At 39.3% G+C, this 27,735-nt stretch overlaps 1 protein-coding gene across 1 annotated transcript; it reads right to left on the bottom strand.

Moving 5' to 3' along the window:
• Nucleotides 1-222: 222 nt before the first annotated feature.
• TES (testin LIM domain protein) lies at nucleotides 223-25,782 on the bottom strand. The gene is made up of 7 exons (XM_015853719.2): nucleotides 25,582-25,782; nucleotides 13,631-13,716; nucleotides 5,592-5,844; nucleotides 4,100-4,435; nucleotides 2,545-2,760; nucleotides 1,840-1,998; nucleotides 223-1,709 (listed from the first exon to the last, which is right to left on the bottom strand). Exons 1-7 carry the CDS (start codon nucleotides 25,606-25,608, stop codon nucleotides 1,518-1,520), a joined length of 1,269 nt encoding a protein of 422 aa, XP_015709205.1. The 5' UTR covers nucleotides 25,609-25,782; the 3' UTR covers nucleotides 223-1,517.
• Nucleotides 25,783-27,735: the final 1,953 nt, after the last annotated feature.

Genomic DNA, 27,735 nt, shown 5'->3' on the forward strand with positions numbered 1-27,735 from the left:
TCACAAACTATTAAATTATGTATTTGTATGAACAAGACCCATCTTTTTTTCACCAGTGTGTGCCTCAATAATATTGCATATGACAAGAAGCACCTGACAATATCACAGGCCTTATGTTATGCTAGAAATAATGCCAAAGTTAAACAGATGTTTAGGGATATTTCTCTTCCTCTTTGTCTCCCTCCAAAAAGGGAATTCAGCAAGAACAGAATCAGAGGACAATTCAAGTGAAAAATACCAATGTTTATTTGTAAGTGTTAGAATACCAGCATCATAAAACTTAAAGCTGAACATAAAACTTGCATAGGATTTGTTTTTAATTTTTTATTTTATTTTATTTTTTTAGGCTAAAGATGATCCATTCCCTCTTCAGCACAGAGATAGCTAACAAGTCTCACTGTAGACCTATAATCGTTAAGGGGAGGAAAAGAAGACAAACGCCACAGGAATCAATTTATTTGGCTTATTAGATAAGCAAAGGTAATAGATAAGGGTGAACTTTTAATTCAAAAACTGGAAGCCTTCTAGTTGAGACTGCTTTCTGCTTTGGTTAAGAACATACAATCCAAAAGTCTAAATACAAACCTTTTGCAGTATGACCTACTGGGGAATGCATACGGTACCCCATGTGCTGTGCTCCTCTGACAGAAGGCACAATATGCAAAAAGAACATTCATGAGAAGCTGAAGCCGGATCCACAAGTTGAGTGGATTTTTAATTTGGGTAGGATGTCCCCTTAGATTTATTTCACCATCATCCCTCCCCTCCAATAACAAAGAAAAGCAACCACAAAGCCAAACCAAGCTCTCACAAAATGCAGAAGCAAAAGAAACCCTTGAAAAGTAACTTCAAAAAGTAGTAAGAAGATAAAGGAGATAACGCAGTTTTTCAGTGGTGCAGGTTCTTTACAAACTAGATGTGAGAGTAGTTCCTATTTTTCAGCAATCCATGTGTCAACCAGAAGCAAAAAAAACTACATGCAGCTTTAAAAAAAAACCCAAATAAAACAACTTCATTCTCCCTGCCCACCTGAGGTCTGGTGAACAAAACTGTATGTGGAAGTAAAGCTGATCATCTTGTCTAAAGTGCTTGATGATAGCAGGGAAACTGAGACATAAACAACTTGTCAAATTGAAAGTGGAAAAGATACATGATTGTATAAGAAAAAAAAATGGAGCACATTCACATTTTCTTCTTCCATTATAAAGGACACAGTGAAAAGATCCTTCATAGTGAAGAGTTCCCTTAAAGTGTATAGAGTTCATAACATACTTTTTCCTACAGTTCTGGGATATGAAGACATTCGACACAAGACACAGGAACAAAATCCCAAAGAATAAAACATTACAGCTAAGGAGTCAAGATTACAGAACATGAATTAGTCATTGAAAGAAAAAAATCTTTGGGAAAATGATAGTTAGTACTTTCCATAACCTTAAATGCCACATTCTACATATTTTACAGTAGAAAAAAAGCCTTTGGAACAGAGCAATGCTTAGTTTTGTGCATGTTACCCCTTAAGACATCATCTTCTTCTTACATTCCACTGAGCAAAAGACCATCCCTTCCACTGGCATAAACTTCTGGCCAATTAAACACTTGCTACAACAGGAACACAAGAAACACTCCTGTGTAGCATGCCAATTGAAGTTGTTGTAGGTCACACGCTGAACCTCTGGATCTATAGCATTGTGACAACCTTGGCAAATCTATTAGGAAAAAAAGACAAACAATCAGTTTACGCTCTTCAGATACTCTCCCACCTGGGAGAAAGGTAAGAGTTCCATGCTCTTCAAGTTCCCTTCCTTCACAACACCAGTGTGTCAGTGAGGATCTTACCGCAGCATGCTTCTTCACGTAGCATGGTCTGCAGACTGGCTTGTCATTCACCATGACATAGATTTCTCCAGCTAAAACACAGTCGCAGTCAAAACAGCAGAAGTGTTTCAGATGCCAGTTTTGACCTTCTGCTTGAGTATATTCATTGCTGAATATTAACTATGAAGGAAACATAAAAACATTATTATTTGAATAGTACTTCCTTTATTAAAGCTGTGCCCATGATATTTTGTCATTTGTAAGGAACTGCTGGTATCCCACAGCTCCAAATGACTTCAACAATAATGGGAGTATTCACTTGTATCACTGTTTTCCAAAGTTGCCATTAAGAAACAGTAAGATGCCAAAGACATCAGGCAGGCTGTTCTCTCCCTTGCTACAGATGTAATTTAGGGAGGCGCTCCCCCTAGTGCCCTTCCTAAGGAAACATCTGCATAACTCAAGACTTTCCTACACAAGAATTTACACTCATCCTACATATCCTGCTTTCCTGTGGACTGCACAAACCCCCACCAAAACCAAAACAAACTATGGAACCTCTTGAATGTGAAGCGTCCACATACAACTCAGTTCTTTGCAACTATGATCAGTTAAAACTAATGAACAGATGTCATATCTCTGCATTGAAATATTTCACTACGATGATATTAACTTTTTGGCATGACAAACCATTGCAGTAAAACAAAGATCTGGGATATTTCCTACCTCATCGCATCCAGCACAGCGGGGTTTTTCACTATCACAATAATGTCTTCCACAGTACAGGTTGCCATTCTTCCAGAAATAGATCATGTCTACAAGAAGTTCGCTACAGGTACAACAGACAAAACAAGCTGGGTGCCACAGTTTGTCATATCCTGCACGTTCTGCATAGACAGCTGGGTCACCTTCTTTCATGTTCAGCTTGCAGCGATAGCAGGACTGGAAAGAGATTTTACAGATGAAGTAATTCTTTGAAGTGAAATGTTTATAGCAGCTACATATTACATAAACATCTATTTAAACCCACCTGCCTGTATGAAACTACAGTATTAACTTTCATCAAGTATCAGATAATGTGACATATCACAGAACAGCAATTCTCACACCAAGCAATTCAAGATGATACTATACTGACAACATTAGTGCTACTTAAATGGATTACTGTATTTTGCAGTATTCACATCCTTGAAACTACCATCCAACACTTGGAAAAATCCAACAGCCAAAACTCATGTTACGTTCTACGAGCATCACGTATTTAGGAACAAGGAGCCTCCTTCAAACCAACTAGACTCTGAACAAAAATATGGCTCTGTATTCACAGATTGTGAGGGAAAAGTCACCTGTCACTTGCAAAATCCCCATCCTAGACAGCTAAGAGAGAAAGCAAAGTCTTTATTTATTAAATGTAAAACTTACTATTCTGCTAAATATCCAGTTCTCATCTTTTAATTGTGGCAAGATAGATTTTTAACAAGAGAAAACTCATGAAGAAAATTATTATAGGTAGACTTACATTAGTAGTGGAGATTGATTGTATTTTTTGAAATCAGATTTAAAAAACCTGCTCCTTCAAAGAAACTGAATTTCTACCCTGCAGCTATAGGAATACACACTTTCAGACTCAGTCTGAATTATTACATACTAGAAAATCTAGAGAATGAACACTCAGAACTGATGGCCAGGAACAAATAGGAACAACCATTTCTGTTGAGCTGTTACAAGGTGGAAATCAGACATCAAAGGGGAAAAAGATCTGGTTATAAAAAAAATCTACTCAAACCAGCAGTTACATGGCTTAGCCTGTTGGAGACAGGAGGAAGAAGTGTTACTTTATTACTTCTTAGTTTTACCTAATTTTAAATACAATTTTATAATCAAGCAATTTTTGATTCTTCTCTAGGAAAGAGAAAATAGCTGACCACAATAAAATTTAGCTAAAGTCTTCAAGAAGGAAAAGGTGTAGCAGTCAGTCTGTGAGATTATACATCCTCTTCGTTATTCGGCAGAAGCCATCCTCATATAGAATATCTCCAAGCTAACTTTTTTTTTGATATGAACGTAAGTCATCTTGGAAGCTATTTGCACCAGTGTGCTAAATACTGTCCAGGAGTTCTGAGTAGACATTAACAATGCTTTCCAATTTCTCCTCTTTCATCCCCTCCCCAGTCATTAACTATTTCAAATGAACAAACAAGTTCTATGAGTTAAAATGACCAAAGAGAATGCTCAAATAGAAGACTCCCTTCTTGCTTTATCTTTTCTTTCTTATACTTACATACTGAGATGCCTTCTGGTCTGCTGACTTGTCCTCCATTGCTCCTACAGCAGCTGAGGTACTTCTGTCCCCACTGTTAACGTTATTCTTGTCAGTAGCTTTAGATTCCAGCTCACCGGGGAGCTTCACATCTCCTACACCAAGTGCTTCATTTTTGTACTTCTTCACAAATTGTTCCATCTGTTTCACTTCATTGGGGGATAGCTCATGGCATTTTGAAGGATCCTGATCGTGAGCAGGCAGCTGCTTAGCCAACTGCTTCTTCCTGTACTGAGCGCCTTCTGAGCCAGCAACAGGCTGTTTCTCCTTTGGTAGCATCTGCATATACTGTCTAGCCTAAATCAGGCAGAATTAGATATCAGATGCCATTTCTATTATAGACCTATCCTTTTAAGCAAACAAGTGATTAAAATCATCTCTACTGTTGCTAGCGACAGACAAACTTGTCAAAAACAAGGTTCTTCTCATAAACATTAATGTCCTGAAGCACAGTCGACAGAGAAAAAAATACAGCAGAAACACTAATTGGCTTCTTCCCAGAGTAAGAAACAGGCTCACTTTCAAGCTATTTATGACATGTAGATTACACAGAGTTATGACTTTTCAGAGTAAACAACAATTGTTTTGCATAGCACCTTGCCTCTTCAAAACTCTTTAAAACTATGGGTCACCAGTACAGCTCTAAGAAGTACAAGCTGGAACACCTTTCCTGAGGCACACAGCCCATTGCAGAACTAGTTCTAGGAACAAAAAAAATAAGCTCTTGTTTTAATAAAGCAAGGGCAAGTGTAAAAATAAAATTGCTAACAGAATATTAAGTAATGGTCAGTTTAGCTGCACAAGGTTTGATTCATTCACTGGAAGAGGTTATTTAGAGAGGCAAGTCAGAGATAACACAATTCCAGCAATGATTACACAACACTGCAGTACAGTAAATTAACAGTAAAAGCTTGAAAAGCAAAGTAGAAATTCTCAGAAGGCTATCTACTATCCCATCTACTTGAGCTGCAAACATAATGAACGAGAGCTCTTCTGAGATGTCAACACTGAACTTGCTCTTACCATATACAGTAAAAGACATAAGCAAGTCTGGGTGTTCCCCTTAACTTTAAACTGTGATAATAAATTGTATTGTGTGCATTTGTGCGTAAGTGATTCTAAGCGCACACACTGCACATTTTCCAAGTTAACTGCTGAAGGTAGATAGAGAAATTGTGCTCCAGAGATGCAATGAGTTAGAAGTAATCTACTATTAAACAAAAATTCAATCTTATTTTCTCAGTTCTCAAGAAGTTCCACAGAAACACATCAATTTCTGCAAGACTGCACATGCAACGCTCACTAAAAACATCCACCATAATTTTAGTTTTGAGGAGGAAGAAAAGTTTAAGTACATTCAGAACAAGAGGTAGATTTGTTGTTCTACTAAACTGTGCTTTATATCTCATCAGCTTTCGCCTTGAACATGAAGGAAAAAGGGGATCTGACTTACAAGTGTCTGATTCTGAACAGGAGGAGCCCACTCATAGGTCACAGTGTTGATGGATATGTTTTTCTTGGCTTGCACCGGATTAGTCAGTATCATTACGTTACGTTTATACATGGGAATGCCGTCATTTTTCAGCTTTGCAATAAGAGTTGTATATTTCGTATCTTCAAAGAGTTTCCCCACTTTCCTGTCTTCTTCATTGCTTGTGAGGACATCGTGCTCTTCCTGGCCACATTTGCAGTTGCGGCATATTTTTCTGAAATTCATGGGAATAGCAAAGAATTATAGTCTCAGCTGCAACCTCCACCTCCCATCAGTGGCACGTAACTATATCGGCAGAACCCCAAAACCCTGTTTTTGGTGCTTTGATTAGGTTAGATACAAGTTTTCCTGCAATTTGTCAAATATCTCTGGATATCTTTTGGATTCTTTATTCTATTATTTATTCACTGAGATCATGATCGATGCATAATGCTGTACTAAAATGCATTAATGTAGTCGGCTGATGTGTCATTCCTTCAGTTACACCACCGCACATATACATATCCGTGATCACTTACCTATCAGGTTTGTTGTGAGTAGCCACACATGACCCATGCCTCAAGCATATCAATATGATTCCCAGCAATTATTTATTTGTACCCTTAATTTTTTCCAGGTTCTCTTTGTATATTCAAAATTACACATGCTATTATTTCTCCATTTGCATGATGATGTGGTAACCACAGGGTTACTAACAACTGGAAACAAGTGTTTCTTTGTAAGGAAAATAAACACACACGGAACAGAATGTGGTGCAAGATTAGCACTTAAAAGAGAAGGTGAAAGAAGAGTGACTTGCTTATAAGGAGAAAGTATTTCTGACATCTGTGAACAAAGTCAGAGGTAGTCTGGTACATGCTGTACAGAGAATTTTCACAGATAACAGCCTTAAAAGGTAGATGGTTTCACTTACTCAGATAGATGGAAGTATTCTTTCATGTACAATAAAATATATTTGAACTCCTTTGATGAAGGCATATTAGAAAGCAATTTATTACATTAAGCGTAACTAAACAATTCACTTTTAATAAGCAGAACCTTGGATTAGCTGTTCTGGTTCACTATTTATTAGTGCCTTTCCCGGAGCCTCCATTCAGCCACGGTATAAGGAAATTAGTGAAGCTGGATGTTAACTAATGGCTCTCCTTATATATGAAAAGAACAGATCAACCTTCTGGATGTCTCTTGAAAAGGGACATAAACGAACAACATTTTACCCAATTATTTACTCTTCATGTACTGAATAACATAACTGCTATTTATAAAACACTTCTCAACTCTGCTTACCAGAAACCATGTAAGTCTCACAGTGTTTGGCAACTTGCTGTCTGAAGCCATGAAGACAAGGTAAGTACTTTATTGTAAGGCATGTAATGAGTGCACAGCTGGAATGAGCCATGACTACAGCAAACCCAGTAGGTAGTGGAAAAGGAAGGAAGAGGAAGACATGCCTGTAAGGTCAGGTGAACTGATGCACAGCCATCCCCAAAATTATACAGTATATTATAAGTATACTCTATGATCATTTCAGTGTGTGATGGATGCAGTCCAGGTCATCTGATAAAACAGCAGCCGTAGTTTCCTGAGTTACAAATCCCACTCTAAACAGAAATGGTCAGTTTTGCTATCTGCTACAGAAGATCCTATTTTCGAAGGCTTAGCTCATTATTACATCAGTGATGAACATAGTTCTGTGCCCCACAGTGCACATGCAACTTGAACAACAGTTTACCAGACATTTTCTTCATTTTTTCCACGTAAGCCTTTAGCAATAAACAGCGTGCTGCAGTCTTGTTTCTTGATAGTATGTGCTCTAACATAGCACAGGTGGCTGAACAGACATCTCCAGGTAAACTACACGCTCAGCAAGCATAGCGCAGTCTTGCCGTCCAGAACTGTTCTGACTGCAAAACAGAACTCACTGAGAACAACTGATATGGTTGTACTGGCTGTGTGATCAGTACAGTATGGCAGTTTGTCTAGTTTTCCCTGCTCCACACAGCCTTCATCTACAGCTGCTCTGACAGTCTGCAGAGATCAGAGCCACTTCCAACAAGTTCTGGCAGAATTCTTTCCCTTGCATCTTTTTCACAGGTGCTGGAAAAACAACAAGGGTTTTGCTCAGATGGCATATTTACTTTCTATTAGAATTCTGAGATCCTGTTTCTGTTCTCAGATAGGAGAACACTTTGACTTAGTTGCTTTTATCTTCAGTCCCACATTGAAGGACTAGTATGTCTCACAAGTTGCAGTATTCTTGAGAGATTTTCTGTAATCTTGATAAACAGATGCACAAATCCATAAAAAAAAAAAAAAAAAAAAAAAAAGAAAATACATAATTTACCTTCAGGTCCTTCCTGGGTCCCACTGTGAAAACTGGCATTAAATTACCATGGCTTAAACTTGAGTGGAGAAGAAAAAGCATTATCTTTATGCTTGCTGAACTTGCTCCTCTTCATGCTTGCTTATAACAAGAAACTGACTGTGAACATTTCATCCTAATGTTATCTCCTTACTCTTTCAAGGAAGCAGTGAAAGACTCTTTGTTCTATGTGCGGTTTGCAAGAAGCTGTTTGTAAATGTGATTGTTCTGGATTACAACTTGTGGATAAGTTTCCAAATGCAGGAGCAAATAATCCATGAAGATAATCCTTACTCATAACTGATGTCAGCCTATTGTAGTAAGCTACAGGAAAATCCCCGAGGCTGCTGCCATCTCCCCTGCTCCCCAAGGCTCCACTGAATCCCTGCCACATGGAGACATCTGCACCCTGCTAAAAGCCAAAAAAGGTTTCCTATTCTGATTTATAATCCCTTTTCTTGATTAATTCTTAGCCCTAAATGTCAACTGGATATCTTTTACATACACAAGCCTTAGCACAAAGTACTGCTTACAATTCAGTCATACTTTCTCCCTCTAAGATGCCATATCAGAGTCTTGATCATCTGCCACGTTCCCTGCTGTTCCCTTTGACTATGAAAGAACGATCTTTCTTAAGAGACTATATCACATTACCTCTAACACTTCATTACACTTCACAAGTCTGTTTGATAACTGACACATATTTTTTTTAATTCTGATATTAAAGAAAGAATCTCACACACTGGAACAGCCAGCTGCTTCTTTATACAGACATTTATTTCTCATGGCTCTACCTAGAAGACAGACAGTGAGACCATTCTCTTCATTTATTCCGTCAATGGGTGTAAGCATAGGAAAATATATATTTTTATTTAACTTGAGGGCATTCAGCAGAATCTTAATTAAATGAGATATTAGAGGTTCCTGGAAGCTGTGGACACAAACAGGACTTCAGCAAAGGACATAAATGTTCCCCAGTCCAATCCTAGCAGCTTTGGAAGCTTTCCCTTTCCAAAACATGGCATGTAAGAAGGAAGCTTAAGAGCTGTGGAATTAAAAGTGATATCATTGTACAATGCAGACTTAGTGGACTATGTCTTGCTTCCAGGTATTGCGTGGGTAGAAAGGAAAACAGATTCCATGTTCTCTCCTTGTCTCCTAAGCTCATGAACTCCCATGTCATAGCTTTCTATTACCTACAAGGCTCCTTCTACAGAACGAAGCATCACTCATCCACCTGTTATTTTAGTTTTTATGTGTCCAGAGAAGAATAATAATTCAGATCATGACCATTTCTATGCTGGCTTTGAAGCTTCAGAAAGAAGCATTTGCAAGACCAGAGAAACTCTCAACAAGGACCTGGCAAGTCCTGAGGCTTTGTTCTCCATACAAAAACAAATAAACCCAACTCAACTCTTTTGATTCCTCCTTCTGTTTTCCTGCTATTAATACAGCTGCAGTAATTGTAAATGCAGTTAGTAATGTGCCTCAGTTCTCACCTGACAGCCTTAGTATCAGAGGATGTTAAAACATGTTCCTTCTGACTTCCAGGGGTTGTATCTGTGCCAAGAAACCAGGTGCTCATAATAGTCAATCCCAAGCTTAAGTTTCTTACCTCCAGCAGCTTTAACATTTTGGCAATTATCGCTTCCCAGTGCATGACCTTCCTTCTCACTTATAACATCTGATTCCTGTTCCACATCTCTCTCTAGTGGGAAATACATTTCCCCCAATATATTTTCCCCCAATATATATATATATTATATATATTTATATATATATAAAATTAGTAGCAGGGTTTTTATTACTATTACTATTATTATTATTATTATTATTATTATTATATTATTACCATTAATAATAATAACAGCTAGTTTGGCATCTTAGTTTTGTGGAGGAAGCTTTGCAGTCTGACAGAATTACTACATCTGAATTTAGAAGACCCTGCTCCTTGTTTATGCTGAATCTGGATGAAAACATAATTCTGAAGACAATTTTAAAAGCTAAAGTTATTAGCACACAGATAAAGCAGGTAATTTCTTTTCCTTTTTTAACCATTGCAAACTGCAACTTCCATTGTAGTGACTTGTAGGCAGGTCACAACACTGAGGCTTTAAGAGTTTCTACATTTGGGAACAAGTTTTACAAAGAGCTTTGTTTATACTTGCTTATGTACAAAATTAACAGAAATTAGCCCAAATTAACAGGTCTGCATTTGCAAAGTCAGCCTACCTGTTGTGCCAAGAACCTTAGCACAAAGTGCTTAAAGACTTCAAGTTGCCAGCTCAGAAGATATATTTGCCAAACGCTAACAGTACAGAGAAAGATGGTGTAAAAGCTCTGTATAAAACACTGCTACTAGATTGGTATGTTTGGATATTTTTTGGTGCACTCTCCAGTCTGACCTGCCAAAGGCAGCACTGATGCTCCCCTGTGCAGCAGCAGAGAAATTGCACCTAGTTCTTAATGGTACAGTTTTCACTCTAGCTCCATCCACCAGAGGGCAGAGTCACCCTGACACCAAAGCAACGTAAAGCCTACGTGAAGCAGAGCTGCTGCATTGTGTCTGGAGATAACTTGGGTTAGAGTGTGGTGCTGTGTTTTGGATTCACAATTAAAAATTCTGTTGATAGCACTCACTATGCTGAGCAATGCTTGCACATTATTTCACGCTGCCTCTCCATTGCAATTAATGTAGGAGAGGACAGTTGACTCCGTTTGGCTAGAGGGATATTCCATACCATACAGAATCATACTTAGCAAAAACAATAGGTGTGGCAAATAAAGAAGGCAGGCTTCTGGCTTGCAAAGTAGTCATTACTCACACACTGTCTAGGGATCATGGGAAGTTGTGAGTGACTGCATTGCATCAGTTGCTTCCCCACCACTTTTCCTGCACCTATTGAACCTATCTTCATACTGACCCCCAAGTATTCTCACTTCAGTTTTTCCTGTTCTCTCCCCAACTCCAATGTGAAAGAAACAGCAAAGAAGCAGCTCTGTGGGTGCTTGACTGAAGGCTGGGGTCAACCCAACAAAGCAATTCTTTCCAATCTGAACACCCATCTTTTGAAGATGCATAAAAGATAAAATTGACAACAAAATTTGAACCAACTTTGAAAACTGATATTATAAAGATAACATTCTATTCATTTCTACTAGCATGTATCAATTTAATATAGAATTTCCTATTAAGACTAACATGGCTATGTCATCCTGGTTTGTCTGGGATGAAGTCAATTTTCTTCATAGTGGCTAGTATTGTGTCATCTGGATTTATGGTGAGAATAATGTGAATAACACACTGATGCTTTATCTGTTGCTGAACTGTCTATGCACAAAGCCAATCAATGACTTTTCAGTTTCTCATGCTGCCCTGCTAGTAATGGGGCTGGGGGTGCACGCGGAGCTAGGAAGGAATAGATCCAGGACAGCAGATACAAAGAGTTCAAAGGAATATATTCCATGCCATATAGCATCAAGCAAAAGTATAAAACTGGGGGGACAGGGGAGTCAGGATGCAGCCAGGGGAACAAAAGTAAGACAGTAAGTACTCAGACATGAACACACATTCTAAATCTATCCATCCCTCTTTCTGTTCCAGTGATGAACTCCTGAGATATCTATACCATGAAAAATGTACTACTGAATTTTTCCTTTAAGAACTTCTTATATAACTAATTTCAGACTTCATATTCACATCCTATCTGTGTCCAGAAGCAGATTAAGTGGAGAAAAAAGCTGTATTTCAACCTGCTCTAGAATTACCTTAATTGCCAACATTTCATCTCTTAATGTGTTACATTTCTCTGACACCTAGAAGTATTTTTTTCTTGGCCACCTTGTTGCTTGGACTATCCTACATCTTCTCAACTCTCAAATTACAACTTCAATCCAAACTAAACAGACTTTTCACATTGTCTTACTTGATCTTTAATGCACTGCCATCTACAGGCTCTCTTTAAGAGAGTCCTGACGAGCCGTTTATTTAGAACCTACCAAGATGAGCCACAACCACAGGAGCAGCTCAGTAAAAGGACTATTAAAGAAAAGCACACGAAAAAATCTTTAAATACACACCCACAAGCAGCTACATTCCAACTTGGCAAATATGCTTATTTATGTATTGCTTCAGACATTTCTTTTTATCCTTAGGTTTTTTGTTTGTTTTTGTTTTTTAAGAACATGTTAGGAAATAGGCCTAAGCAGTGGGAACTAGGAATGAGAGAGGACAAACAGAAGAAATTATTTGGTCTCATATTCTTTTTTTTCCTCCCAACATATAATTTCATTACCAAACTGACCCTAAACAAAGGTCTCTCTCTGGAGTAATACGAAACATAATTTTCCTGTAAGTAAAGAAACAATATATTTACTCCTGCAAGACCTGTGTTCAGTTTCACTGAATCACCTACGCACATTTCTATCACTATTCTGTTACCTCTACATGAACCTTCCCAGAGTCTTCCCATAAATTGTTTCTTACCACAGAATCACAGAATGACCTGGGTTGGAAGGGACCTCAAGGATCATGAAGCTAAAACCACACCAGATTTACTTACCAGCATATTACTATTCCTTGTTTCAGGTTGTTATTTGTAAGTTGCTAACACAGTTACATATTGCAGATATATAACTGAGTTATAACCTCATCAACATACACTAAGTTTCTGTCGTGGGATGTCTGGTTATTTTCTAAACCATGTCACAGCTGCACTCAAGTACTCTGAGATGGATGCAATATCTCTTAGGCCTTATCTGCACCTGATACCACTCTAGCTGAGTTGTATAAAGATCAGAATTAAAATACATCATGAAATCCTATCACAGACACAGTTATGACTGTAGCAAAATAGCACTGGGGAAAGGCAACTGCTTTAGTTATGTTGCCTGTGAAAGCGCTACTATCCATCATTTATATTTACCCCTCACAGGCTTATCCCTTCAAGAGGTTTTTTATTATTTATTTTTATTTTTAATATCAGAATCTCTAAGCTAGTCCTTAAAGTTCAGCCAGTATGAACTGTGAACAGAGTGAGTCAGAGCTATTTGTTAAGGTTTCAGTAACGCAAAGAAGGGAATGGGACACTTCTGTCAAAGTAACAGCACTGACCTCTCAAAGGTCCATTTGCTGCAACTATCGTCAATCCTCACTGATTTAGAAGTGGTGTATGGTTCAAAGCAAAGAAATATTTAACTTTGTTGAAATATAACACAGCTCCCTCTTTACAGATGTACACAAAGTTTCAGTCTCTTTACAAGAGAGAAAATTCCACCTAAAATCTCAGATCAAAGCTAATGTATTTAATTAGAAATTGAGAAAGCATTTTATTACTGAGATGAAGCACTCTTACAGTAGAAATAGGGATGTTTTCAAATCTACTTTAACCATTTATTAAACCAATCATTTATTAAACTAAAGTGAATGCCTCAATAGAAGCAGTACCATGGACTTTAGTGCAGATAAAATGTATACTCATACACAATTACTTAGTTGTTGCAGTGCTGCCGAGAAACTCTAGTCCTAAACACAAACACAAGATCTTTAAAGCATCTAACAGTTTAATGGAAAAAGAGAAGAAAAAGCTCAGTACTTGCACATTTACATCTAAGTGTCAAGGTGCGTTGAGTCACTTACCTCCAAAAATGGAGCTCAAATCCTTCACACTTATCCTTGCATTTTAAGCAGGGGGCACCAAATCCCTGTTCGTGGCCCAAGCCCATCTGTTTAAAGATCAAGAAGAAAACTCTTGTCAACTCCAAGAATTAGCTGCATGAATGATCTCACTGCTTCCTTTATAACATACAAACCACAACTAAAACAGAAAATTAAGCATTTGACTAAGCTAACATCAGGACAGTGTTTTAGGTTCCAGCTACCCCATTTTTGTATTTAGAGAAGTGATGCTGTCTGCACAAACCTGTTTGTAGGATTGATCTAGCAAGCAGAAAGCCTTAAACTAAACCCAGTTGGTTTTTATTTAGTTTGTTTTTGTGTGTATAACATGACTCCGCCAAAAAGCTCATACTGCAGACTTCAAAGGGAGAAGCAGACGTTACAGCTCTGCCCGTAGCTGTGAAACCACAGTGTGAAAGCTGCAAAACCTCAAGTCCAAGCTAAAAGGTATTTAATCCAGCTGTCAGGACAAGGTGATCTCTTAGTGTATGACTTGACAAAATACAGAAGATCATGAAATAAACAGAATCTGCTTTGATATCAATAGCCTGAGCATCAGATAGAAATAAAGAAAACATTTAAGTGATTAGCATAATATTTTTGAAACTACTCTGACAGTGATGGAGACCAGAACATACCTTTTATAATTGTGTTTCAGCTGAACTAATACCAGCTTACTTTCCAAGGAGAAAGACAAACAGCAGTTAGTAAGAACAACGACCATAAATGATACACAGTGTTTCACTGTGAAGTAATTAAAAGGACACACAACCAATTTATAACACAACTAATTTGAGAGAATACAAAAACCAGTGCATAACAGAAGCCAAATATTCACACAATATGTCGATGTGTTGGCACATTTAAGTGGATAGTGAGCAGCAGCTGGAAGTTTGAGGTGAAAAATAGACATCAATTACCATAACTTATGCAATAATAAGTCTGAAATAAGTTTCAGATGCCTCATTCCAGTTCTCTAAACCTTTGGGAATCACCACCCTTAAATCAACTGTGGTCACAGCTGAGTGTGCAGGCTGCTGCCCATATAGAGGGTAAACCCATGCCCATACTCCCAGGCATGAAGAACACACCTAGCAGTCTGTGAGTATACTCTTTGTGAGGGACAGTAATCACGACACAGACAGCTCAATTCCAGTCTGGCATAACCTACCATGAAAGAAAAAAAAAACGACATCATAGAATCACCAAGGTTGGAAAAGACCTAAAAGATCATCCAGTCCAACCATTCACCTATTACCAATAGCTCCCACTAAACCATGCCCCTCAACACGATATCCAATTGCTCCTTGAACACCCCCAGGGTTGGTGACTCCACCACCTCCCTGGGTCCATTCCAGTGCCTCACCACCCTTTTTGAGAAGTAATACTTCCTAACGTCCAGCCTGAATCTCCCCTGCCACAGCTTGAAACCATTCCCTCTAGTTCTATCACTAATGACACGAGAGAAGAGGCCGAACCCCAGCTCACTACAACCCTCCTTCAGGAAGTTATAGAGAGCAATAAGGTCCCCCTGAGAAACAAGATAGAGGGTGGTAAGTTCTAGTACTGATCTTAGTTCTGCCAGCAGTAATACAATGCAAGCATTAATTAAATGTGTCAATGCAAGCTTTTTCATAATGAAATTGTGGTTTGATCTTCAAGGATATAAGCAGTTCATCTTTCAACTTGCTTCTGCCCAAAGTGAAGGAACATATTACTTGCAAACCACTTACTCAGGACAGCACATGAAAAAATGCCACAGCTACAGTTTCAATCATTTTATATTTGAAAGATCACTGCCTTCAAAGGCAGATAACCCTAAGAAAATTACATGCCTTCCTGCAGATTATTATTTGGGAAGAAGTTGCACTTTAGCAGCTATCCAGCTACTGCTTACAAGTGTGAGGATGAGTAGAGAGATGTGAAATTATATATTCCTTTCACGTGAAAGGAAATAAAAACAAGCCTTCGATGATCATGCTTTTATCTATACACCTATTGGCTCAAGAAGTTCACACAGAAGATGAGCTAACCTGAAGCAAGATCAGTAGACACCTAAAACAAACATAGCTTGAGAAAAGTGAACACAGGAACCTAGTGAGGTTCAAAAGGTCCAAGTGCAAGGTGCTGTACTTCAGTTGGAGACAAGAAAAAAGAAGAAAAGGCTGTGGGGAAACCTCAGGCAGGAATTACTTACTCAAAGGGTGGTGAGGCCCTGGCACAGCTGCCCAGAGAGGTTGTGGATGCGCCATCCGTGGATGTGCTCAAGGTCAGGCTGGATGGGGCTGTAGGCAGCCTTGATTTAGTAGCTGACAACTCTACCCATGGCAGAGAAGTTGGAACTAATCGATCTTTAAATCCCCTTCTAATCCAAGCCATTCTATGGGCCTACAATAACTTTAAAGATGAAATAATAGTTATTTTTCCCATCACCTGTATATATGTTTTGGTCTATACTGGATATGTAAAGAACAAAATGTTGGCTTAGACATTCTCTAATAAGGAAACTAAAGCAATATAATTGTTGCTGTTTTATTTTCAGGATAGGATTTTTATTTTTTTTTTTTTTAAACCATCTCTGAGGAGTGCTTAATTTGATGTGCAATTGCAATCGCCTCTCAAAACCTCAAAGAAAACATTAACCCATTCTCCTCAGTTGCTACTCCAAACCAGCAGTACATTCTTACGCTCAAGCTCCCATCTCCTTAAATTTTTTACTTTTTTTAAAGAGAGAGGGCAGAATAGGAGTCATGGTTACTTTATTGCCATGTTATAAGGCACAGAAATCTAGGGTCACTAGTGTATGAAGAGCTATACCTAGAAATGGCCTTAAAACATCAAGAATTCCCAAAACACACTCACAAATACAAGCAAGAGAAAGAATGGCTTTCAAAAGCAAACACACTATTCCCAACCCTCCTAACATTTAAGGGTCTTTCAGGTGAAAAACAAGTAGAGATATTTTGTCAAGCACCACAAGATTCTTCTCCTTAAGTGCTCCACCCAAAATACACTCCTTATCCCAACTGAGCTGACAGCAACCAGCCAGCATACTTGCACTGTCATCACTCTCAACACTGATTTCTTCAGTGACAGAAGATTTTATATTCCATCCCCAGTAAAATAAAGCACATCAAGGGTATGTTTATGCAACTTAAGGCGAATGAACTGAATTAGTCAACAAGACAGACTTGTTCTGATAGACATTCTTCAGTTTGCTGTAAAAGAGAAGCATGATCTCATTTGTGTTGCCGGGTCATCTTATAGAAGTTTAGCTTGAAAATAACAGGCACACTCAGTACTGAATCAGATGCTATTCCACATTCACTCTCAGACTCTGCCTTTGTTTTGAGTGAGAAACTACATGCTCAAAATACTAAGGATATGAAATAGCATTTGCAGACACAGCATTTTGAGTTTGGCTGTGCCTAACAATGTATGCCAAATACAGTGCCATAACAGGATCTGCTTCAGTGGTAAGGAAGCATCAGTCCCAGAAGTGAGTGTTGCTTTCCAGTGGCTGATTCTACTGCAATTCAGGAAATTCTGAGTACTTAAAACCCAGTGTGCCCATGTTTATTCCCCAGGCCTTCGTATGGATGCAACTAGTGCTGAGATGGAGGACCCAGAAATACTGTGAGCTGGGCACATGCTAGAGGGGGAATGTGCATCTGAGTACAGGATGGAATCAATTTTCCCCATAAATGGAATCATGGGAGAAGTGACCCAGATAGGTCAACTGAAATTCTGCCAGAAAGAGATTTCTGTGTGTGCCTACTGCCATTAATTTTCATTTTACAGCAAAAGCTATCTAAAACCATCTGGTACGACTAACACAGCCAGTATGGATTTAAATAGCCTGAGTATGGAAAATGATATTAATATGACTGAGATCATGATTACATAGTTCTCAAGGGTAAAGAATTTTAAATGATTGCAGCAAAGTGAGAATTATTGGAGTTCACTCTCCTTCAGATCGTGCTGGAATCCAGTATGAAAAGTTGGCTAACTTTAGAAGAGCCACTTGTAGAAGCTTATTGCTGTCTTAAAAATCTAAACGATCCAATCTGAATGCCTCATAGCTTGCCTGGATGAGTAAAAGAAACACTGCAGTTACTATAAATTAGTACAAGTCTGGATTAGAACAAGTGTTTATGATCAACTTCATTGAAAAGGACCAAGAATTAAAGTCCAAGAGATCCTGTTTCCAAATCGTATTAAGTTAAACCCTTTGGGAAATGCCTAAGTATGGCTTCTTTTTAAAATAATTTCATAATTTGTATTCATATATATATATATGTATATGTAACAGATTTCAAAGAGAATATGCCAACAGCATCTCCTGATATGGGATGCTACAGAATAATCATAGACACAAACAGATCGTGAAGTGGTAGTTGGCCCATTTAAGCCTATGGGCTGATGCAAATCAAAATACATTTCACCAGCTATGGTTTCTCCTACGTGGTAAAATACTGATAAGTTTGTATAATAAATTTGTTCTTATGTTGAATGAACTGTGCCACAGTTCTGGTAAAAAAATAAAATAGTAGTGATGAATGGAGAATCATGATCTGGAAGATAGAAGAACGTAATGCTATAAAACTCAAAATTACTGTTGATAATCACAGGGAAAAAAGAGCCCTAAGAAATCTTGGGTGAGTTAGAATGAAATCTCACTGCAGTAATGTTCAAAGCTTGCATATACTTCCTTTTACTGGTGACAGATGATTTAAAGTTGAAAGGGCTCTCCGGAGATCGTCCAACCACCCAGAAAGAACAGGTGCAGCTAAATCAGATTTGGCAGAGATCTCGTCCATTTTCCACATTCAACAACCTACTACAGTGCTGGGCCACAGACAGGAATGAATCTGTCTGATTGGAATTTCACACTGTGCAGCTTCTGCCTACTGTCTCATATTATCACCGCGCAATGACTAGAGTCCAATTTTCTCTTCTTTATTTCCTCTCACTAATTAGTTAGGTACAAATGGTACCAAGAAACTGGCAATCTTTATTTTTGTAATTGTTATTTAGTAGTCAACATGCGACAAAGACAGCCTTCAAATAATACTAGTTGCACAGCACTTCTTGCCTGCTTAGAGAGGAACCACTGATGCTCAGTGATAAGAAGTTAAAAGAGAGGAAGCTGTAATAAATAAATAAATAAAATGGAGAAGTTCAACTTGACATTTCTCCCACAGGGTTTTTCTGTACATCCTGTGAGTTTCACCAAAAGACCAGAGCAAACCAGGGGCTTGCTTCCTCACTCTTCCTCTACCCGTGAGGGGACTCCTGCATCACCTGGCAGATGATCTGATTCATCTTTCGGCTTGCCAGAGATAGTGTGGCACAATACCCACAACCAGCCTCTGCTGAATAGAAGTAATTCCCCTGCTGGATACCTGTCTCAGTTTGAAAAGTTGTTACTAGTGAGAAAGCCATCAGCGTTACTGCAGTACTTGAGTGGAACCCTGCACAGGGTTAAGGAATTTTCACTGTTCTTTTATAGATCTTTCTTCTGCGTCCCTCAGCATTCCAAGAACAGAAACAACTTCTGCTAAAGCCATTCTTGAGTTTACTATAACATACCAGGGCTCCTCCGGTCTGAAGATTACTGGGCTATTAACTTATTTGGATATTAATGGGGAACAAAACAAAACAACAGAAAAAAAAAGTACAGCATAACAGATGATGTCTTTAACAGATTTTAATGTAGTATAGAAACTTCCAGAAAAAGTCAAGGTCAAAGCCAAGCATGGGGGTGGGAGGGAGAAAGAACAAAACAGCATCAAGAAAAGAATTGTATGCGCTGTGGATGCTTTATTGCTGAGACCTGATCTTGTGTTACCGAATTCTATACACACAGGTGACTGGTGTTGGGAAACAAAACGGAATTTGAAATAGATGAAATAAATTGTTCAAAGGAATTTGAAAAAGATTAAAATTCTTCCATTTTTGAAGTTTTATTTCTTGTAATTCCAGAATGGTGAGGAAAAAAACCACAAACATTTAACATTTATATCCAGGCTCCCTCATAAGGCTTCTATGAACGCTGTATCAGATCAGCAAAAAAGATCTCCAGTGAAGAGAAATACTGCGTAGAGCATTCTATATTTGTTATTTAACATACCTAATTTTAACTGATGGCAAATCTTTTCTATCTTTTCTTTAAGCATGAATTTAGAACTAGGGAAAAGTTTACTAAGATTAAGATGCAGAAGCTCTTGTAAGGAAGAAGGATGCCAAGAAGGGCCTGCATCCAAGAAAGATATTTGAAAGATAATCTGAGCAGGACAAATCTAAGGATAAATCAAGGAACTGCAGCAGACTATGACAGCACACAAGTACTAGGAATTTATTTTATTGTGATGTCTTTACTAAATATCAAACAACTCAGAATATAAATATTTAAGGTGCTACTATGGTCTGCTGTCAAAAGATTAACAGCTATTAAAGACCTCAGCAAAACAAGAGGGTTTTTTCCCCCCACAAAGTTCTGTATGATGCTAACAAAGTTTCAGTGTGGTTGACATAAACTGCAGTACTGTCTCTAACAACCCTACAGTACAACAGGGTACCAACCACAGGGTTTACAGTACAGCACAGTACCATCCACCACCCAATGCTGCTAAGGCAAACTAAGAAATACTGTTCTCTGTTGCTCTTGCTGGAAGGCCTGGACTTATGTGTATGGGGCACCAGGAAAAGCTAATCCAACACAGGAACACAAGTAAACACTGCCTCTTACTTCCAGTCTTACAGTTGAGTGGCTTATGACAACACACATAACAAGAAACACTGAGTACTCTCAAGCTGCCCACAGAGAACTTTATGGTAGGTGGACAGTTTTGCAGTTATCATGCACGTGGACAAGTGCAATGGAGATACAACCAGGACTAGTTTACAGAAAGATCATGGCTTCTATCATGGGCAGCATTAAGTGTGCTAAAGCCTCAAGGATTCCTGGAAACTCGTCTTCCAGAAGAGTCCTTGTGACCAAGCAAGGGCTTGTCATTTGAAAACACACACAACTTACAGGCCACAGGCCAGACAACTTCTCTAAAGCTTTTAACATTTGTTTTTTAGACCTGCAAATCTACATACTTAAGAGGAACTTTAGTCTTACAGGAAAATTGGTTTTATTGTTTTTCCTCCTCTCTTCTCTCTCCCCTTGGCCCAAGCCAATGCATTCAGAAGCAGCAGCTAGATAGCCTCAGACTAAAAGCAAAGCACAAAGAAAGAGGAAGACAATAACAGACCAGAGATACACACAGAACAGTGCCTGAAGCACAGTTAAATTTATCATGATGTTGAATGGGTGCATCACATACAATCTAACTCTCTTGACCACATCTAAGACCCAAAACAACAAGCACACAAGCTTTCTGTCTTCACAGCCCTGTTCTTCCCGTGTGTCTCCAAAACGCAGAAGACTCTCATTAACTCTTCATGACAGCAGAAGATATACACAAATCATACATATAACCACACATAACTACGCAAATACATCTTGCTGTATGCATTACAATTTACAACGTATATTTCACATCTACCCCACAACACTTGGAAGCTTTGCATTTGCTAGGATGAAATCATCGATTTGCAGAACTTATTCACTCATGTGAAAGGAATGCAATGCATTTTTTAGCTACTTCTACCAAGAAAGTTACACTCCTGATGGTGACTTAGTTGCCATTGTTACCATTTTACATAGAGGAAAGAAAATGTTCATTGTTTTTTTTCCTTGAGAACACATGCAGAAAATGCTCTTTGTGCCTTTAATGGCAGAAGGTCATAATAAAAAACAACTTGCTGATTAATACTCTGTTTACAGTTATGCCATTGACCTAATCACAGAAGTTATGCACTTCTACATGCAAGGAGTTCCTTGGCTTACTATCCAGGCATGTCATCATATTTTATGGTCAAAGACTCAGGGAATACTTTCACCACAGAAGAAAAAAAAAAAAAAAAGTTTAATTTAGCACTGCTTTCTTTGCAAACCTGATATGCACAAAGGACAAGAAATAAATGTGAAAGGCATTCCAGGCTACAAATCATATCTGTACAATATTCTAACTCCTCTCCACCCTCTCTTTACCTTCAAACATTAAGTTTGAAGTAAAGAAAAAACCTAGAAATCCCCAGAACAAATACAAAACACACAAAATAACACCAAAGATGCAATAAAAAGCACTTTATTTGTTAGAGGAACTTAACCATGTCTTCTCACATCTTCATACTTGTTTTTGTACTTCTTGCAGCCAAATGAAACTGATGTGTGTGAACTTTGCATTTCCTTGATTTTACCATACATAAGAAAAACAAACACAAACCACCACCTCTCCTATCATGAGTTTCCACAGCAGTAACACCAAAACAAACAGTAACAAGTGATGTAAGCAGGAAGCATAGCCCAACAAACATTACTAAATCATGCTAAACGATGAGAAAGTTGACTTTGCTCCTTGGAATACTTTATTCACCATTCACTTATCAGAGAGCAGTACAGTTGTTAATGATGTCTACAGAATTGTTTTCTTCCCACTGTAACAGAACAAACCAAGCCTCATGCACATTGAAAATCATGCAGACACTCCACACTTGAGACCTCTTACCCCAGACTCCTTTGCCCTCTTCCCAGCACAGTGTTCCTTTTACAAAGCAAGTATTATTCTGTGAAAGCTTATACAGAACAGTCTCAATGCTAGCCACTTATTCTCCCTAATACAACAGAAGACCATGCTGCCAGCAGGACAGTACAAAGCATGTCTGCTGCCTACTGATTCATTTTAAGAAGGTCACTGAGGTGAAAGACAGGGATGAAGACCACTGTTTGTTCTAACAGAGTCCCTAAGAAAGCATTAAATCTTCATTTTTCCTATTCCTCCCAAAGTAAAGTTCAAGAACACAAGGCATATTGTATTTGGAAGAATTTAGTGATCTGCTTGTTCCACAAGTACTTTTCAAATTAGAGTCACATTTCTAAGGCTTCAACTCCATTGTGCAAACAATGTATATAAAATGCTACCTTCATAATCCTCAAATGCAACAGTAAATCCACCTCCTTCTAAGAAAGGAGAGAAAAAAGGTACAGTTAGCCTTTAAGGAGGAAAGGAAGAGTATAACAGTAAGGAACTGGACCTACTGTTTGCATTGTTAAAAAACAATGAGGGTTCGAGCTCAAGCAATTGTCTCCTTAGATTCATCTTAGAAAACACATAAGAGATGTACAGTACACAGGGCTGCTCTTTCACTCCCACAAAACAGCAGAAATATGATCTATTCGCTGCTACAAGTCTGAAACAGCGGGTCTGAAAATGCAATGGATGAGGCAGCAGTTCTTCCTGTAGTAAGACAGGTAGGTTGCCTCAGCCCTAGTGGCCTTCTACTAGGGGGGAAGCAACTCCTGTGAGATGAACTATGCTAGAATTAAGTTTTGAGGGATAAAAAAACAAACAAAACCCACAAAAACCTGATGTGAGCACTGAAAACAAACTTTCTTGTTCCATTTTAGAAGCGTGTTTTTTTAGTACAACCCTAGACTCCCAGATATAAACACACTATTCGTATATCTACCTGCGTTTCTCTTAAGTACACTAACAACCCCTTGAAAGCTACTCACAGTTGTCCAAAGAGCCAGCATCTATGCTCACAACTGAAGAACAGACTGTAAAGCTCTTGAGACATGATCTCTAAGGTCCCTTCCAACCCACACAAGACTGTGATACTGTGAGACAGGGAAATCTTAAGAGTGCCACTTTGGAAACTTATCATTTTCAGGAAGAAAATGAGTTTCATTATATTACCCAGTTTTAAGTTAACAGCTGTAGGAAGGCAAAGAAGTTGTTTTACGCAATGAGTTGATGGTCTGAAACTCCATACCGAATTTGTTTCCCTCTGTACTACGCAATCTGGAGGTTACGGACTGGTCAATTTCTAAACTCAGATTTTCAAGCTCAGAGTAATAGAATAGGAACCTAAGTGGTAACAATGTGGCAACTCCTGCTTCCTTGTTTCAATCTTGATACTTCCTATCCACCAGGCAGGCCCAGTAGTTCAGTAGTTAGTGCTTATTTTGAGTCCAATGAATGGTAAAAGTTGATACAAAATAAGAATTCAGCACACTGATTTTGTTAAAGTTGGCATTTCTGCCCAAGGTGCAGGGCAGGAAAACAGAAAGTGAGGACTGCAACCTACTGCAAGTGGCCAAAGAAGTCTGATGGGGCCATCTACACCTGAAGACAGATTTCTCTCAAAGCGCTTTACTGGCCTCCATAAACTTGACTGAAAGCTTCCCAGAATATTCTCTCACCTCCCAAAAGAGGAAGAAAATTAGCAAATAATAATAATAATAATAATCAAGAGAAAAGTAAAATTTGGGGAAACAAGTTTCAAATAGAATTAAAAGACCTGGGTTAAAGACACTGCATAGTTGAAGTGAACTATTATTCATACATTCCTTCCAGTGTACAAAATCTGAGGAAGCTCTGATTAAGTAAATAACAGGGGTCAAAAAAGAAAGAATTTAATTTATTTTAGGACATACCATTATGATAACTAAACTTCCTCATTCATCCTGGCTCTGAATCGTAACCGATCAGTGTTCTCCTGGAAAAGGAATCTCAACTAAACCATAAGAGGGAAAGAACATGATAAGGAGAGGTGAACATGGGTAAGGAGGGAAATAAAAGTGGTTTTCTGAGCACACATATAGAAGAAATTCAAGAAACGTGAAGCTCTTATTAATACTGCTAAAAGATGCTCTATGATATAGAGCTTAACAGAAAAGACAAATTAAATCCTACAAACAGCTTCCTTGGTTTCTGTTGTAGCAGCAGCTACCACAACTGTTTGATTGAATTCTGAAAAATCTTCAGGGATGAAAAAGATTGAAACACGACTGAAGAAAATTAAGAGAAGTGACAAACTTACAGCATGTGTAGTTGTCCAATAATTACATTACAATTCAAAGCATATTTCAGCTGCTACAAACTCCTCCAAAACTCCATCATCAGTAGAATCTCATCAACACCTCATAGCACATACTTATTCTCCTTTCAGACAGGGAAGTTCTGAGAAGGAACGCTCTATTTCCTGCATTAGTGTTAATGGAGTTTCAACAACTTCCAGTGAACAAGCTCAGTCACGCCATCACTCAGAGAAAGCTGTGACTTAAGGCAAACCTGCTTCAGTAGCATTCAGTCCTGAGGGGACCACTAGCCTTGCATTCTGTACAGCTACTCTGGCATCTGGGCCAGTTCCTAGTTTGTAATCTGGAAAAGTTTATTGAGTTTGTATACATGTATACGTGCATATATGCATGTGCACAAGCACACTTTAAAACAAGGTGCTACACTTTAATATAACAACACAGAAACACAAAATCACCCACATCTGCAACCCATGGATTTCTAAAGCGTTCTCATACAAGGCTTCAACTTCCACAGTACCAGTTCTGAGACTACTTGATAAAGTTCTTACAAACGGAGCTGCTGTGCAAGCATAGCATGTAATTCACAAAAGCACAAGTGAGGATCAGGGCCGTGTCCCACAGGAGCTCAGCTTCAGAAAAGGATCCATACAACCAGGTTACTTACCAGTTTCCACAACTTACCATTCGCTGTTTGCCCACCTACCTTCCTCCACCAGGAAGGGAAGACCTTACAAGAGCTGATGGGCAGCACGACTCCAGTGCTCAGATTCAGCTCGTAGCGTTCGGATGAACACTCCAATAGCTTACACAGGGACGGCCATCGGTGTGCGGGGATACACCAGACCCAAAGTGGAAGCGGTAGCGCCCACAGGACAGGGGCTGCGGGCAGTCTCCACTTCTCCCCTTCCCCTCTCCCTTCAGACAGAGCCGCTCCAGGCGCTGCGCAGGTAACCGAGCAGGCAGAGCCCCTCACCTTTTTCACTTTGCTTTCCAAGTCCATGCCGCCGTATCACCGCACACAGGGCTCTGGGCGCAGCTCGAGGCAGGGAACAGCCCCCGGCCGGTATCAAGGCGGCTGAGCGGAGCCGCGGGCGTTACACCGAGACCAAAGCGCCAGCACCGGTAACCGGCGCCGCCCTTCGCACTCCGCCGCGGCGCTCAAACTTCCGCTGCCCTGCGGCAGCGGCTGCAGCCGAACAAAGGCGGGGTGGCAGCCAATCTCCGCCCGCCCCCCCTCCCGTCCCCGCGCCCTCAGCCAATCCCCACCCCGCCGGTCACGGCTCCTGGGTTGTATGGAGGGTGTTTGGTGGTGCGGCCGTGCTTCTGTGGAGGGGGAGAACTGAATAGACCTGGGAATCTCCATCACTGATGGGAGAAGGAGAAAGAAAGCGAGGGGCCTCGCCTGCTCCCACAGCTGTGTGGATCCGCTTGGGTGCCCTCTCACCGCTGCAATGGTGATATCAATGGCGATATCTTCCAAGTGGATTGACTTCCACCTGGAGCGGCTGGAGGGATCTTGGCACTGCTGGGACTGATCTCATGGCGTGTTATCTCATCGTGCTGCTTTAGAGGAGTGTCTATTGTTTAGTCACGGCACTGAGCAACATTACTTTTCTTCTGTTGGCTGCGGATGAATACTGTGATATAAAACTTGGACTTTGACCCCAGCCTTCAAATTCCCATATGTGTGATCAGTCATGGAAGGCAGCCGATAATGTAAAATGTACTTTATGTATCATGTATATACAGTATAAAATATCAGAGTGATTAAACGTTTGCAAGATTGGTTACTTCCATACATAAATGCCTTTAGATCTTTGGAAACAAATAGCAAACATTCATAGTCTTAAGTGAATAATTTAGTAGGTTGTCACTCATCTTCTCTCTACACGCATACCAGTTGTTTTCATGCCTTACATCGTACATTTTCAGTACTTTATTTATCTTTTTTTTGTCATTTCATTACTTGTGGAGAGGTGACTGCAACAAAGGGAAAATGAGTCTGTATCTCTTTGCTGTCTGTTTACAGGTAAAAGGAAAATTCTGTTTGATTTTTCTGCTGGAACAGGTATCATGGTGCATGTATTTCTACCACAGAACCCATGAAACAAACTTTGACCAGGAAATTCACTAAAAAATTGAGAGGATATCTCAAGGTTGTATCTGAAATATTGCAGCCAGCCGGACCAAGGAGGTGATTGCCCCCCTACACTCAGCTCTGGTGAGGCCATGCCTCAAATACTGTGTTCAGTATTGGGCCCTTCACTACAAGGAAGACACTGAGGTCCTGGGGCATGCCCAAAAAAAGACAATGAAGCTGTGAAGGGTCTGAAGCATTGGAATTAAGAGAAGTGGCTGAGGGAGCTGAGATTGTCCAATCTGCCACAGAGGAGGCTTAGGGGTGACCTCATTGCTCTCCACATCTACCTTATAGGAGACTGGTCTCTTCTTCCCTGGTGACAGTAATAGCATGAGAGGTAATGGCCTCAGGTTGCACCAGGGGAGATTCAGGTTGGATACTAGGAAAATATTCTCTGAAAGAGTGGTGCTGCATTGGAACAGGCTGCCCAGAGAGGTGATGGAGTCACAGTCCCTGGATGTGTTCAACAAACACGGAGAGGTGGCACCGAGGAACGTGATTTATCGGACATGATGGTGATGGGCTGATGGTTGAACTAGATGATCTTAGTGGTCTTTTCCAACCTTACTGATTCAGTTAATCTACACTGTAACACTAAAAAAAATAGAGGACATGGGCGATATTTTTGTGCTCAGTGTGTTTCTGCTCAGAAGAGCTAGAAAAAAGCTGTTGTGTGGATTTTCTCTGAAATTTTGTTTTTCATTTCTTGCTTTGCTTTTGAATGTGCATGGTGTGTGTATTTGTGGTTCCTTACTACTCTATTGATAGGCGAAATGCAAGTTAAAGTGCCTGAAATACTGGTAAGCCTGCAACCAATATTTTTTGAATGCCATCCATACTCATAACTTCTTCAGACAAAGATCAAAGGACTGAACAAGAGGTCATGTCTGTGCAGTGAATGCAGTCATGAATGATCTCATGTAAGGGTGAAAGATGCCAATAATTACAAAGACATTCTAAAGACCTTTGTGCTAAGCAGAGGAATGA

This window comes from Coturnix japonica, chromosome 1 (assembly GCF_054131305.1).
Source record: "Coturnix japonica strain WE chromosome 1, WE-NBRP24, whole genome shotgun sequence".
NCBI lineage: Eukaryota > Metazoa > Chordata > Aves > Galliformes > Phasianidae > Coturnix > Coturnix japonica.